General features: G+C 42.7%; 1 protein-coding gene across 5 annotated transcripts in view; it reads right to left on the reverse strand.

Moving 5' to 3' along the window:
• Positions 1–363: 363 nt before the first annotated feature.
• The window catches only part of ATP8A2 (ATPase phospholipid transporting 8A2), a 313,460-nt gene continuing 296,910 nt past the window's right edge, over positions 364–16,913 (reverse strand). For all 5 annotated transcript variants that reach the window (XM_074535255.1, XM_074535256.1, XM_074535257.1 and 2 more), the window contains 2 exons: positions 8,902–8,993; positions 364–1,698 (listed from right to left, as the gene is read on the reverse strand). In XM_074535255.1, the coding sequence (XP_074391356.1) occupies positions 1,604–1,698; positions 8,902–8,993 (187 nt within the window). In that variant the 3' untranslated portion in view covers positions 364–1,603. The remainder of the gene's footprint in view (positions 1,699–8,901; positions 8,994–16,913) is intronic.

A 16,913-nucleotide genomic window follows, 5' to 3' on the forward strand; every position in this document is an offset into this window, starting at 1 on the left:
GGTGGCACTGGAAATTGAATTATAGCACTTGAGCGCTGGCATTTACTCGCAACCCTTAAGAAAGATTAAACCAGGCTGGAACTTCCCTCTCCTTTGCTAAACATAAACATTCATATTCAAATTGCTTTTGGATATATTTAAATCAATAAAAACCTCTGGATGATGGTCAATAGGGCAAAAAACAACGCCAACTTTTAAATACACAGATGTAGTATATACATTAACCACGAAGCCTGGCTTAAACACAGCAGTATTTACTTTATACTGTTCAAAAACGTGGCTTGCTGACTAAAATTAATAGAACTTGTCTGGAGGACAGCATAAGCTTTCTAAGAGCTCTTTCAGCTTTAACTTATGCCCCAGTTTTTGCCTTTTTTTTTTTTTCTTCAAAATCCCAATCTATGCAGCAGCATGCCTGTCCCAGTGGCACAGCAAGGCCATGGAGCCAGCATTCCTTCCAGGGCTCATGGGTCTGGGTGTTTTGGGAAGCCTGTTGATGGATCAGATCTAGAAGAGGGACTGGTTTGGCTGAACAAACAAACAGCATGTCTCCTCTTCACAATGGCCAGCTCTGTGTGTGTCCATGTGTGTGCACGCACGTGTGTAATCCCCTCCTGCCCTCCTCTGCAAACCTCTCTTTCCTGGCATGGGGAAGGCTTCCTTAGGGTTACACTATCAGCCTCCTACGCACATGTACATCTTATCAACATATCTGACCAGATGGTACCTGTAAATTGAAATTCTCACTGTTTTATTCTACTATTAAACTGGGAATGGGGTCATGGAGGGAAGTCCCAGGCTACACTTGAAGTGCACATCCAAATACATCATGAAGCGTTATGAGGAGGCACCTAGTTGAGTTCATCTTGGTGTACAATGCCATGCACTCAAGACAGCTGCTCTGCCAAGCTCTGACTTCCACATCCTGGCTGTGTGAGTAAGCTATTATTTGGGTTTCAGAAAGCTAAGATAGAACCCTAATAAATCCTGTAAGAGGGCAAATAGTCTAAGTAATTGATTGCTATCTTGTGTTATTCTGTCATAAGAAGGCAAATAAGCATTTTTAGCTACAAACTGTGTTGCAATCAAAAATTTTTACACCAAATGGTCTGTTGAAAATTTCAGCCAAATTAATTAACAGTGAATACAAGAAGGAGTAAAGTCTGCATGCAGTCGTGTGCACTTGGTCTGTGTGTAACAAAACAGGAAATCTCAGCACCCCGTTCCAATTAAGCAAAGGCTAATTTCTCGTGGAACATAAATTTTCTACTTTTCCCCCAGAACAACTTTATGCCAATGTTTTAAATAATGGTAAAACATTGTTTTTAATTTCACACCTCACATAGCACAGTCAAATGCTTCATAACAACATAAACAAAACTTTAGGCAGAGCTTTGCGACTGAAGTCAAACAATGATTTCCCCCCCACAATATGCACTCAGGGTTTGCAGGGAGAATACAGAAACTTGTTGGCTAAGGCCACAGAAATGAGCTCTCTGGTGTTTTGGCTGCTGCTGCCAAACCTAGTCATGAATGTGTTAACAGTGGATGCATTGATCCAAATGCCATTATTCCCACCACCCATCAAGTAAAGAATAATTTATTATATTTCTGATCTCCTTTTGGTTGTATCGTAGGATCGAACGACTTGTGACTGGGAAACAACACCGTGTTCTTCTTGAGAAAATGCATACCCATCTGAAAAAGCAGAAGAAGGAAAAAGAAATCAGTCACTGGAGTTGAGCTCAAGAGCACAGACCTCTTTTAGAAACAGTTTTAGGCATCACTGAAGATATGTGATCGAGACCACTGCAACCTTAATTTCTGTGCTGTGCTTCTGATGCTCAGAGCTGCTCACTCCATGCGGCACAGAAAGGGTGTCTGCTGCCTGCCCTGTCCCTCTGCTCCCCTCCCCAGGGCAGGACAGTGCACACAGCCACCAAGGCCCTCTGAGTCAACCTAATAAGCTAGAGATTGATTTGAACACACTCCCACAGTACTCCCACAGTGGCAGAGCTTCTCTAAAGACTTAAGAGAGAGATAGATTTGCATTTCAGCTTGTCTCCTCTGAAGCCTGCTTGATACCAGCAGTTTCTCTGGAGAAAGGTGGGAATGTCTGCCCACAACCAGATTTTTCTCACATCTTCCTCTTTACTCCCCTCAGGATTATTTTTTTGAACAATTTTTCAAGTGGAATCTGATGAATGACACTGTGAAACTTTTGATTCTCTCGGCCAATCACTTATATTTTGCATAGAGAAAACATGTTCTGGAGGCGTCTATTTGGTTAATCCTGCTGGCTAGCACAATCCTGTGGTCTCCCTAGAAACTACTCAGATGAAAATAACTACGTACCTGATTTCTTTTAAAGTATTGTGGACAGGCAAGTGACATTTATTGATAGCATCTGCAGAACACCACAATGCTGGTAAAACAGTCACAAATAGCTAATGGGCAAACATGATGAAACAGCAGACAGACTTGCAGACATGGCCTTATAGAAAGTTCTGAATGGAAGACTATAGCAAAGGACAGGAGATTTTTTTGACACCCCGAGTCACAAGCACAGCAGGAAATCTTTGCCAGTAAGTGGAGGGGATTCAAACAGAAATACATTGCTTCAATCACATATCCCTCATGGAAGTGATTGCAGGGCAGCAGGAACCTTGATTTGATTATACGACCAATCATCCCAGCATCCCATTTCATTTTCCCTGAGCAGTTCCATGCCAATATACATACTGCTACGGAGGCACAGGTTTGTTTTTCCTGCCTGTAGCTGAAGGTTCATAGAATACATTCATGAAGTGCAAACAGCCTTTTGGAAAAAAGTGTATCCATCCTGGATCATTGCAAAGGAAGTATGATGTACAAAACAGGCTTTCATTTAAAAAAGGGTAGATTCACACTTACACAAACACCTCCACTGGGTTTGTTCCATGTCAAGGGCCAGCATCCTGTTAGCATTTTTGGCTAAATTCTCCATGGATAAGTCAACTTGGTCAAAGACCACAAGCTTAAACCCTAGAAGACTGAAGCCCATGTCCCATTGCCTGATTTGCATTGAGGTGGCTTTGCCATATTTACTTATCCATGAGATCATCCAGCATAACAGAGTCTTCAACTGCCATAACCACTGCAAATCCAGCACTGACCACACAAGCCAGTAGTCCTGGGTGTAATCTGCCCATAACCTGCTTATTCCCAGTGCTGCCACAGACCTGCAGACAGCCAGGCAGCCCAACCACTCCGCAATGCCAACGCAAAATTCAGTCAAAGGAACCTGTTCACTGCTGTCACATCAACAGGAAGCACCTTAATACAGCAAGAAATTTCAGGCTAAGATGATCTGTGACAAGAATACCAGGGGTATCCTTAAATGTTCATGTCCCTCATCCATCCTGGACTATCAGCAACAAGGGTTTTGTGTGTATGTCATGGGAAAGGCTGTGACCCCCAAGCTCCTCAGCTGAAGCTCAACATTTGGCAGCTCATGTAAGACTTTTCCTGTAGATCTCTATACAGGAAGATGAGTTCATATTACATTTTTCTATTCACATTACAATTAAAATTGAACTTCAAGCTGTTTAGGCAGCTGACTGTGCCTTGTGGAATCAAAATGCTGCAAAAGCTTGAGTCTCATCCACACTCCCCAAGCAGCTCTACATTTCCACTGCTTCCCAACCCCATCCAAAAACAATGAAAGTTTCCATCTGTCAGTTACATGGGAACTTTCCGGAAGTTTGAACTTTTCCCCCAACTCCAGTTTTAAAACCACACCTATGAGCCTGCCTTGGGAACAAGGCCCTTATTGTTCAGTGTCCTGCAGCAGCCCAAGGAAAGAGTACATTTCTTTGGGGCTTTCTGGGCACAACCCACTCACCCTCACAGAAGGAAGGACCTTTATACTCTGAGACTTTCTATTAATGGAGGAAAGTGGCACTTTTGAATATCTGTCAATAGGGCTCATTTGTTACGAAGAGATTCACATTCTCATCAAATCTAAGGTTTCACTGGTACCAGGTATCAGACAATCTACTGAATTTTAAAAGCATCCTGTTGCATTTTTTAAAGCTTTGATATTCTATGAGTAGATCTGAATCTAGTCTCCCATTAGGTCTCTCATTTAACACTCTTTTTCTGTTCACTGCAATGTCTCTTCCGGTCTGTGCAACGCTGGGCTACAGCAACCATCTCTATGAGCGTGCCTCCAACACAGACAGCAATGCTGTGCAAGCTCAACAGCATCTCATGGCAACAGCTTCCAAGACCAGGACCAGAGAGTGTCCACAGGGCTCTCTTTATTCCAGAAGATCTCCTCATGGAAGGACTGTTTACAGTTTTTGTCACTTCAGGGATTTGTTTTAGAGGCCTTCTACTCCTTGCACTCTCCTTCTATTCTTGCACTCACCCAAATTGTCTGCCCCAGGATTTGTTTCGGCCAGACAGCAAGAGGGCACTTGTCACTGGCAGCCCATCAGAACTCTCACCTGCTGCAGCATTTCACTAGTTCCTACTACAGTGGTATTACGGTTTAGTACTGTCCAAACTATAAAATGCATCTTTTTGTTTGCCTTTGCAGAAAAATGCCCAGATTCAAATCCACTGAAACTTTTAGGGGATTGAGGAGATGTGAGAGACCTTTTTTTTTTCCAATCTCTTTTAGGAAACATTACTTCTTGGATAGCAAAACTCTCTCTGACATAATGAAAATCAACATTGTGGTATCACTTGACCAACCAAATTCTGTCTCAGGCGAAATATTTGGTTCTGCAGTCTTTAAGGAGATTTGCTGTGACATCACAGTGCATGTTTACCAGGTAAAAAGTGAATGCTAACTCAGCTTTGACTCAGCAACCATCTTCTATTTAACTTGGGAAAGGGAAAGCTGCCTAAAATCTTGAACAGTTTGACTAATGCTTACTGAAGTAAATAATTTCTCTTCTGATAAACCATGCCTGTGTTTTCTTAAGGACCCAAGAGGAATTCCTGACAAATGGTCCCATCTCTTTAGTCTCAGATACCAACTTATTGGTATTTGCAAGTAAAAATAAGAGTCAGATGCCACAGCATCAAATTCTAAACCAATTATTCCTATTTCTTTCCCCAAAATAGATATTAAAGTATTGCAACTCCACTTAACAGTCAACAAACATGTAGCTTGGAAAAAATACAGAATGTATATTATATTTCAAACACAAGAAAGATAAGAGGAAAAAAAAGTTTAAAAAGCATCTCAAGTAGCTCCCCTGTTGTTTTTCAAATAAAAATGCACTAGCAGAAAAGTGAAAGGAAGGAGGTGTCTGCTAGTGGAGAATAAATGGCAGGATTAGAGCCCTCAGCATGAACACATTATTATTATTTATTATTTGTCAGCCCCCATACTGTGAAACAAACCTCAGATGACAGGTGCTTTTTCTCCACTGATTAATAAGGTGCAAACCATATGCTCTGCATTCAGATTTACTCTATGAAATCACCATATTCTGTCAAAGGAAGAAGGATTTTCTTGGCTAGCATAGGAAGCCTGGGCCAACTGCATTAATCCTTGCTCAGGCATGGCTGTTGGCGTTTCAGAGGGAGCTCTGCCAAAGCCCTGCTTAATGGGAGCAGACTCAGCTCTATTTTTAAAGAGCACATTGAGACAAATGATAACTGAACACCAGCAGGGGCATTACAGGAGGGAAACCACCCTAGAAGGATGCTGTGGAACTTTCCTTATGGATGGAGGGTACCCTTCCCATCCTCTGGGGGCACAGGTGATACAGGTCAGTCACGCAGAAGGAAAGGGGAGGTCAAGAGCCGTCTTTTAGATCTACAGAGTTTGTCCAAAGGAGGTGCTGCTCTCACAAAGTCACAGCAGTAAAAAAAACAAGAACCTGGATGGAGGCCTGGGGAAAACCTCCTGCTCATTCTTAAGAGGTTTCAGAAAGCAGATGGCAACGGGGAAGGACCAATTTCACCAGGCACCTTCATCAGGAGGTGAACATAGCTTGGGGAGCAGGGTTGTCAGCAGTGCCTACAAGATTGCACTGAGATGGTTTTATTTTAGCACCTGGGTTTGATAACCATATGCAACTCTTCCACTAAAGTCAGGAGCTTCACATTTCCTTTTTTTTTAAGTTTTCACAAATGTCCCAGAAAGGAACCACGTGATCTTTGGCACTACAATCAGCAAAAAATTTCTTTCATGCTTCTGGCAGGTCTACACAATTCAGGAACACAAAGAGCAAGGAAAACAGCCATGAAGGTTTTACTTTAAGGACATACCCTTCCAAATGGACAGGGCTAGTCTCCAAGGCAGCCGCTCTGAGTCAGTTTCTTTAATGAGAGGAGGTGTTTGAGAGACTAAAGCTGGCTGGCACTCCCATATGGCACTGCCATGGCACTGGCTATGAGGCTCTGTTGCCCACTTTGGGGGCTGGACCCACAAGTGCCTGGTGCTGTATGGGAGCAGCCCTGACACACATCATGCCTTAAGGTCTTGTGCTGTGCTAATGCTTTTGGAAAAGGGCTGGCTCACCAACAGAGAGCCAAGGAAACACACAGGGAGCTTCTGCCTCTTGTACAGAGCCGTGTAGCCTTATTTCAGTCAGCTCTTTACTCCCACCACTGACCACCAGTAGTAGCCCAGAAACTCCCTGTGAGGTTTTTTCCTTTCCATGTAACTGGAAACAAAGCTGTTTAGGCATTGCTTCCTCCCAAAACATTTGGAAATGGTTGCTGTCAAAAATAAAGTAATTTCCAACCCAGTACTGCATCTTTACAATCTGTGCTACCAAATTTAATCCCATTTTCATTCCTTGTTGGGACCAAGGCAATCCATTTGCTTAAGCTTTTGTCAGTTCTAACTAAACAAACCATTTTCCTCCTTTATATGTAAGCAACAGATTCTGAGTTTAAGTCACAAAAGCAATTTTTGGTCTTCACAGCCTGGGAATTTAGGGCCTGGTGGAAATACATGAACAGTTCAAGACTTCAAACAGAGTCCTTGTAGTGTGATTTAAGATACTGGCCCGGCATGTCAAGGCTACTGCCCTATTCATCAACTCTTTGCTTTGAAGATTTCTAGCATTTAGTAAACAGTCGTACAATCCAGGGTTGTGAAAACAGCACATATGTTCCCTGGATTTTACATGGCCTTGTACATATAGCAGTTATGCAACACTGGAAAATAATATTTGACAAGAGATGACAGAAGTAATGGATACATCACTAAAACCATCTTTCAATCCTAACAGCTTCACAGTCAAAATTTATGTTCATGTGAAAAACAGATTGCTGATTGTAACCTGTCCTGAATGGCCTGACTCATTTAGCACTTAATCATTTGCATTTACAGGGAAGCTGGTTATCTAAATTAGGGTTTATTTTGATCTCGTTTTTCTTTCCCCATAGCTGTTTGCCTACTAACAACCTGATCATGTGTTCTTTGAGACTAAAAGCACATATTAAGTCTGACTAGTTACCCCCTGGTATAGCTCCTTTCTGCAGTGCTTCACAGGTTTCAGATTGTGGTTAAGTCTGCACAGCAGACTATTTTGACAGCCATTTATTTGTGCATTTTATGGATGTCTTCTGCCAATTATTGCTTTTGGAATCTCCTCAGATCATGTTTGCATGCCCAAAGCCATGCTGCTATCAGCATCCCTGGCTCCTTTGTACAAAGGATTGCTCCTTTGTACAAAGGATTAAACCCTTGCAGAAATGTGGTCCACAGGGGTGCTCTGCTCACTGACCTCTCTTCCCAGACAGAGTGGGATTGATTGCCAAAGACCCCAGATCCCTTGACAGTGATGGCAGCCTTCCAATGGCTCTATCAAGGACAAACACTATCAGATCCATCACCGTCCCACGCTTCTAGTCAAATTTCCCATGGAAAACAAGAATACCTCAGGTATTATCCCAGCCCTGCCTCCATGACCTGAGCCATAACAGTTCTGCTACAGAAGGAGACACAGCCAGCAATGAAATTTGACTCCTCTGTGATTCTTGGGCAGTCAGGGGTGTCACTTCCTACTGCAATTGCAATACAAACCCCAAATCCTGAGTGTCTGCCCCTTGCCCTGTGTGCAGCAGCACTGCACAATGAGGGAGTTACTTTCTTTAATAAATAAGCCTATTGATACCACCAGTTTCATCACAAGAGAGACTGCATTTGCTCACTAGAAAGGGCTGACTGGACTCCCTGGTCCCTCAAGACAGCTTGGTCCTTTGGGGCATCTGGCCTGCAGAGCTGCTAGAGATGATTTTAAATATTGTGGAAGCTTTTAAAACACTGACAAAAGCCCATCAGGTCCTGCAGACACAGGAAGACAACTAAATGGATGACTTATACATCAACAAGAAATGCCACTGATTTGAAGCAGCAGTAGTAGCCAGTTGTGATGTTGCTTCTCTTTTCCCAGCAGCAGACAAAGAGGGAGAGGAAAGTGAGAGAAGCAGATCTGCAGGCCATGGCTTTCCTCACAGCAACAAACAGAACCCTAATGGCATCCCTGAAACATCTCTGTATTCTCAGCTAACCACAGCTAACATGACATTTCATACAGAAATAATTTCTATTAAAGCTAGGCTCTACCATAACATTTACTTTACACAGAGTTTTTGATTTTTAGACTATTCTTAAGACTATCAGAATTCTACCTTTAGAGAACCTGTATACTGGGATTCTATCATTTGGGCCTGGTGATTGAATCCCAGGGAATTAACCACATTTGAGCTCCCCTTGCCTAGGGCCAGATACACTAATTCCACTTCCAAATGTACGTGTCTCGCTTGGCAGCTCAGCCTCAGCGTTAGATTATCTCTACCTACAATTTAATTAAAAAATAATCACCCTTGGCTTCCCTGACGTGGAGCTAGGCTGTGAAACAGAGGCGGACGTGAGCCGCTACTTACGTGACATGCTTTGCTGGACAGAATGAGCGCGGAAAAGGCTCGGAGGAGTTTTCCTGCCGAGCCTTTTTAACAAATGGTCACGTTCGTTCACGCTAAGGGAGACAGAAAGAGAGAAAACACACCGGTGAGTAACCAGATCATTTCAAGGTAAAAGTCAACTGTATTTAAGGTACTTATCGGTTTTGACTTTGTCAGTGCTAAAGGTGGTTGTAACATGAAAAAGAATTTTCTCTCTCTTTAAACTGCACATTATGAAGAGAACTCCTCCTTTCTAAGGACACTTTGTATAAATCTACTTTGGTCAGTTCATCCCTAATATCACCATCATTGTGATTTCTGAATGTGTGATGCCTCTAAATTAGTATGAAACATATCAGAAGTCTGACATCGAGTGATATGGAACATTAAGAAGATGTCTCTTTAGTATTATGAACATGAATCACAGCATACACAAACTGCCTTAGAGAGAAGGAGCAAAGCATTGTCGCTTGGCACAAGGTACAAGGCTTCTATCACACCTGCAAAATGGCCTGAAGCAGCCAAAGGTAGGACCCATAGTAAATTCTGCCTTCTAAAGAATGCTCTCACTTTAACCAACCTCCCATATGGAAAGAAAACTTTCTATTCAATTCCTTTATTAAAAACCTCTTGGTTTACACAGTTCTTGTCAGAGGCCTGAAAAAATTGGTGCTGAATTTACAAAAAGAGAAAATACCAACTTAAGATGAAAAACACAGTACGTTTACAACAGGCGTAACATACCAACAAGAATTATTAGAGGCACTCTCCACTTTGATTGTTATAAAAAAACAACACTCGCTTCATCAAGAACTTGATGACCAGAGTTAAAAAATTACTACTAAGATCCTGACCTTTCAAAGCACTTAATTATGTATATGAGTCCCACTAAGTTCAACGGGGTTTTAAAATAACACAGGCCTTCAAATCTCATTGCACTGGAGCCTCAAGTAACTTCAGTATCAGATTATTTTCAGAAAGGTATTAGAGTCTACTTTGGTTCAAAGCTCTCCACAATTGGTCTGTTTATTCCTCCTCGCCCTTATTTCAGACACTGAGATGGAGCTAGTGCATAGAAGGGATCTGTTTGCTGGTACAGGTCCTTGCAGTGCCTTTGTCCCATTTGCCCCACATTTACACTGTGTCTCCGTTTTCCCAGTCCGCTTTTTCTTTCACATCTTTATTCACAAGGAGCAATTGCACTGATTATGCTGCAAACATGGATACACACCTGAATGCCAATGCTGGTATCTTCCTTGGGTTAGATTACAAATTCACATGCATTTGGTGTAGGAAATGGAAATCCCAGCAAGCGCAGCTGCTGCTGTCGACACGCTAACAACAGCTTTAAACAAACAACTCCCTTTCACTGAAGCAGTTTGCTAACTTCAATCAGGAAAGTAACTGAAGAATCTCTGAGATGCCTGTAATATGTAATCCAGCCATGCAGGCTTATATTCCACTTAATAGTCCATTAGGGCAATAGCCAGGCTCACAGTCCACTGTTCAGTGCATAATGAGGTGTCCACAAAAGACAGGGTGGAATCCTTCTCATTTTCCTGTGATCCCTAAGCTCACACAGCTGAACTAGAAGCTTGTAAAACCTATGGACTCCTCCTCAAAATCTTTACAAACTCTAAGCATTTTCAGACACTTGGTCTCTTCCCCTCCTTCCCAGGCCTGGCACCATAGAATCACACCTGCAATGGGTATGGCAGGTTGCTTTCCCTGCCTGCAGTCAGCAGTATTCCCTCAACATAAAACAGAAGTTGATAATAAATTTTGAAGCAAAGTATTGATTCCAACTGAGTTTGTCAAACAAACTCTAACAACTCTTGGCTCAGGAGACCTACAGGTGTTCAAAGAAGAAAGGATCAGAGGTTTCCATTAAAACTAGGGTTACAGCATGAAAGCTTCTAAAAATCTTGGAGGACCCAAGTGATTAAAAAAAACCAAGATCAGTTTCTGGCTGTAAGAAAATCTAGCACATACAGAAAGAAGTTTATACCTGTTCCAAGCAGGCAGCATGAGGGAAAACACATACTACTAAGAATCACCAGGTAGGGGTGATGCAATGGAAGGCACAAAGCAAGGCATGAGACTTTCTAACCTTTAACCTTCCTTGCTTAGGAAGCTGACAGCCTGCAGAACCAGCCACTACCAGTGCATGTGCAAACCAGTAATGCTGTACTGCACAACCTCCTGCTGCCTGCAGGAGACTGCTGAGTAACTTGTTAGTTTAGTGAAACACTGTCTAAACACACTGCTGTTCTGCGAATGACAAAAGTGCAATACTCGTTCATGTTCTGCAGGCAAAGAACATGTAGGAAGACTCTTCTATCTTGGTAGGAGGGTGATTTAAACTTAAACCAATCAAACTTAAACCAATCAAAAATACTGTTGTAAGCGACAAATAAGCAATATTTGCCACAAAATTCTTATACTGAGAATGGAATTAACCACAGCAGAAAAGCTCACAAGGAAAAATTCTTCATCTGCTTGTCTACCATGCAGCAGCAGATGAAGTGCAGACCAAAAATGCTTAGCCCCTCAGGCTTCTGCATTCAGTGTGTGGAGGAAAGCCTGCTGTCAAGGGACCTCTGAACAGGAGTGACACATTGCAGCTCTAAGAATGCCAAAACTATGCTATCTTTGATATTGCTAATTATAATCAACAAGTTCAAAACTGAAGTCACATCTGATTTTCCCATTTGGGAAATTATATTGGACTGTATCTATGCAGAGAAAGAGAAACTCACAGTAGAATTAGAGTATTTGTGGTTCAAATATGAGGGATGGCTAAATAGACTGCAACGCAAGACCAGTCAAATACTATAAGATAAACCTTTAATACACAGAAGGTAATGCAACACAGTTCTTCTGAATTGGATGAGTATTTTATTTAGCTACAGATATTAGATCTCCCAATAAAATCCCTGAAGTGAAAGTGAAGTGGCTTTCTTAACTAGTAAGTGTTTGCACTTGTACAAGTCCCTGCTTTCAGAAAAGGTTTCTGCCTGCTGCTAACAGGCAACAAAGTGAAGACTTCTCTGTCTGCCTCACACTTTGATGCAAAAGTAACAACACTAGGCTCACAGGCAACAGGTTAGGCCTTGCTCACAGAAATACTGCTTGTAAATCAACCCCAAGCATTAGCCATGATTTTCAGGTTTAATTCTGTTTCCTAGTGACCCTGAGCCAGGGCCTAAACACTCCCATGGGATCTAAGGATGGCATCTTCAGATGCATTGAGACAAAAGGATAAGAGATCATGAGATCACACTCTGATTACTGGACAGTGGTGTTCATATTCAGGAATCTTGTCAGAATGGAAGAAGTCACAAACCCAGACATTCTTACGGAAGTCACTTCCAAAGAAAGTGTCAGTGACATGGAAAGTGACAGTGAAATATGCTTTAGCTGGTTAGTCAGTAACCTCCAAGGGGTAAGGGAGAGGCACCATCTATCTCTAATTATATGAAGGACAAAGGACACAGACAAAATGCTTTGAACTAAATATATACTTGACTAGAACAAAAACTGTTAAAAGGTCTCAATTCTGAGAGTTTCTATGAAAAAAAAAGATTTAAAAAAATTATTAGCCAAGTCAGTCAAAATCAGATTCAGTTGCTATCAATAATGCAGAATACCTTAGGCCAGGAATACCTTTGTGATGGCTTCATAAGAAAGTCAAGATGACTTCTGCCTGCCTAGAATTCTGTGCTAGCAACATCACACAAATTCATTAAGTGAATGACAAATCAAAAGGTAAACTAAAGGCAACATGTTATTTCATAACAATGCTTTCAATTCCATGAATAAAACGACTCTTCCATCTTCCTATCTGAATTGCTCTAAGGTGTCAATGGAGACCTTCATTTTATTTTTGTATTCTCTTCTTCTTATCCCTCACAAAAGCAAACAGCCCTTAAATCCAGGCAACAAACATCTGGCTTTACACATTCAAATGAGATGCATCAAAACAAACAGAATAATTCAAAGCTGACCACAAGGTCCTGCTGTCTCATTTGCTCAAGTAATTAAAAAAAGATGAGCTTCGCCACAATTAATCTACTGAACACTAATTAGCGTTAATGAGGATTTGGGGTATTTGGTAGAGTTTGACCCAGAATGTCCTCCTGAGTCCATTAATTGACTGGTGGCAAAAGCTGGGATCACAAAGACCGGAAGGTTAAAGTGGATGCAGGTGTCTCTTAAAATTGGATCTTCCCTTTGAAAACACATGCCTATCTCAGTTAAAAAAGAAAAAATAGAAATTCAGAGCCCTCCTTCTCTTACAAAAATGGAATTCTTGTTTGTGTTTTGTTATGATTTGCCAGAGGAGATACAGAGCAGAAGCACACCAAATAGGCAAATACACTCAGTTGCCACTGGTTTTAACTCACTGCCCTTCTGGATTATGAAGAATTCAGTCAGACACAGACATTAGAAATTACTTGGTTTGTTTCTGCTTTCCCCTTTCCAGAAGGAAGAACTAGGGTGCCTAGTGAAGCCTTACCAGGGCTGCTAGAGATGACACAACTGAAGCACACAAACACATTTCCCAGCTGCCCACCCCGTGCCAAAAACATGCCAGGAACTCAAGGCAGAACCTTGGCTCTCCAGGGCAAGATAATCAGGGTCCATGGATAAGCCCAGAGGACAAGAAAGCTGCAGCTGTTTGCCCTATCATCTGAACACCTACAAAGCCCTCACTACACTGCCTGCAGGTGCAGCATCACTGGTTCTGTACCCTACAGTGGAGCTGCAGCAGACAGCCACAGATAAATAATTGTTCAGCTTAGTTTAAACCAGAAAATCTAAACCTCCAAGGCTTAGGCTGAAGTTCTGTCCTTAACTCCACAGCCTCCCTCCTACCCATAAGGATTTTCAAAAGAAACAGCAGGTAAACCCTTGTTCAGTCTCTTTGCTTCCAGTAGCACACACTCCGCTAAAGACAGCCTGAGAAACTCTGGCTGGCTTTCATTATTCTCCTGTTGGAGGAAACATCTTGCAACGGGTTGCCTTGTCACTGTGACAGCAGGGACTTGAAAGAATGAGGGAGGGGAGAAGTTTTAGTAAAATATCCCATGTGGCTAAACAGAAGGTAAAAGACTAGCAAGTTTCTGTCCTTGTCATCTTGGCCTGTGTATTGAATTTTGAGAGGAAAAGTACTCTTCTCTCTCTTTTTAAATTTTAGAATTAAAACATAATACTTGATCTCTTCCATACATTTCAAACAATAACTTACAAAAAAAAGTTTGCCGTTTCTTGCTGACATGTTTCTGTCACTGAAAATCACATCAACATAAAATAAAAAGAGCAAGAAGAAAGGTCTGAAGCAGACCTCTCCAGCTTTGATCAATTCTAATCACCAAATCCTTTACAAGCAGACTGTTCATTTTCATTTCAGTCTCTTGGCTCTCAAACTCCCTTATGTGTCTTCTGAAGAAGAATCAGAGGTTCAAGCACAATGGCTTCTCCCCAAGTACACCTGGCAGAGAGGCCTTGCAGATCCCTCTCTAGCTGCTAGGACATGGCATGTATTCCTGAGGATTTATTCACAAGTTCCATCTCTCACCTTTCACACAACATAACACTGCTTAAAGGCTTACAGCATCGATCACAGTGCTGGCAGACACAGAGCAAGAACTGTACACCAGGCAGAGGCTGTGGCCACACCTCTGTAATTGACCAGAGGAAACTATTGTTCTTCCTCAGACAGTCCTTGCTGGATGAGGGCATCCCTCCAGAACCACCCCAGGCCTTGGTTTAACATGGGTTTTTTTAGTTTAGAATTGTTAGAAGTTATACAGCAGGCAGAGACATAACTAGCATAGGCTCAGCATAAGGAGAACATTAAAAACAACATTATTTCAGACCAGGAATTCAAAATTAAAGCATGCAAATAATCACAAATGCAAGTCACACTAAGGCTGAGGGCTCAGCAAAACTCTATGCTCAAACACCCAGAATACTCCAGGGCTGGGGAAGAAAGGCCCAGCTGGCTCAGACAGCAATTGTATCTCCATGCTCTGGCTGCAGTGACATCACAGAGAGGATTCACTCTCCTACACAACTGCCAAAGTGGCAACGAGGGGCTTCTGCTGGCTTCCCTCTCTCATCCACAAAGACGAGATGTTATTTTTTGTTATCTACATTCGATTGCAGGAATGTTTTACTCTGAGGTCAGAGTAGGAGGTCCTTTTAATTTAAAAGGCAAACAGGCATTACTGATAATGAAGCAGCAATGTAATCAAAGGAAATCTCTGGAGCATTTCACAAGGAAGTGTCTGAGGCATATAAACAGTAAAACAAAAAAAAAAAAAAAAACAAACCAGCATTTTCTTTGCAGAGTCAGCATCTACAAACACTGCTCCTTAATCACTCTGGATCCAGCTGAAATAGACATCCCAAACCATGCTTCTTTTGCATTTTACTGTAAGTACTCAGCACGCCATTAATAAAAACCCACCACTAGGACACCAAAGGGTCACCAGGCAAAAACCACAGAGGAATGAAGACAGAAGTGCTGCCTGTGCCACTAGCAGGCCGGGAGGTGCCAGAAGTTACCTGTCAGAGGTGACTCCTGCAGCAGCCAGCCAGGATTTAAGGAGCACCAAGTCCTTGCTGAGGGCTCAGCAACAGCCAGCTTTCCAGAGAAGCTGAGCTCTTACCCTCTGCCAGGGTGTAGCACTTCCAGGACTTCTTAGTGCAACAGGCTCCCCTCCAGGTACTTCCAAAGCACATGTGAAAGCCACAGAGCTACCTTCCCTCTTCATAAATTGTATTTGACATTATCCAGCCAAAATGCCTGATAAGCACCAAATGTATCTGGATGTGTGGCCCTGCAAGGCTGACTTGGAGCATGTTGAGAGCAGCCAGCTCTCCAGTCCATGAGAACATGGAGTATTGAGCTCAGCCCACATGCAGCTGCAAGCTTTTTATGCTGCCTGGATGTGAAATGGTTAAAAGAGTGTTATATACCTTGAGCAGCAGCCCCATGGATGTCCTGGTGGTGACTGATGGCTAAAGCAGCTCCTGCCCCCACCAGCCAGTGTCCTGACAGTGCTCCCCACATCACCCCACTTCTTTCAGCTCACACATGACATGGATCCAAACAGTGGAGCTGATCCAGAGGAGCAGCTGGGGCAAAGATGGGCAGTATGACCACAGCTGGCAATGAGTGGTTTGGGAAACTGTTAAGGCAGCCTAGCAGCCCCATCAACAGGAACCCAAGGATGCATGGCCCTCACCAAAGCCCTGAAGAAACACTGCTGTCCCAGGCTGTGACTTGGCTTGGCAGCAGGCTACTCCAGCCAAACAGCAGCTGTCCCTCTGTGTCCCAGACATCTGCATGCAGGAGCACCTGCAGCCAGTGTGCAGCAGCAGTGCCCAGGGCAGGCGCTCACAGGTCTGCCTGCGTTGCCACACCAGACTGTACCCATGGCAGAATCACCCTGCAGCAAGCAGCAGATGGAGGCCAGGACATGCTGTGAGCTTCAGTCAGCCCCCATTTGCAGTACATATATAGAGTTCTGGGTCAAATTCTTCACTCCAAATCCACAGAAACCCCTTCAAGTTGGTCCTTAAAGTCATATGGCTAAAAGCAGGACAAAGCTTTCCCTTTTCATGATACGCAAAGATGATTTACATTTTCTTTTTTTCAATAACAATGTCTTAAGGTAGAAAAGTCAGATCCTTCTTTGATTCCAAAAAGCACTTGGACAATCCATTCTCGCCTTCATTTTTGAGACTGTTATTCCTAAACTTCTCTCAAAGACTACTTAGAATGATATTGGGTTTGCATAGCAAGGTTTTAGTAGTGGGAGGCTATTGGGGTGGCTTCTAGGAGAAGCTGCCATAAGCTTCTCCCACATCCTACAGAGCCAATGCCAGCCAGCTCCAAGATGGAATAACAGTGTAGGTTTGATAGGCACCTTATGTCCAGTCAGGGTGAGCCCACTGTAAAAAGACCAAGCACTTTTAAAAAA

The sequence above is a fragment of the Zonotrichia albicollis genome, chromosome 2 (assembly GCF_047830755.1).
Source record: "Zonotrichia albicollis isolate bZonAlb1 chromosome 2, bZonAlb1.hap1, whole genome shotgun sequence".
Lineage (NCBI taxonomy): Eukaryota > Metazoa > Chordata > Aves > Passeriformes > Passerellidae > Zonotrichia > Zonotrichia albicollis.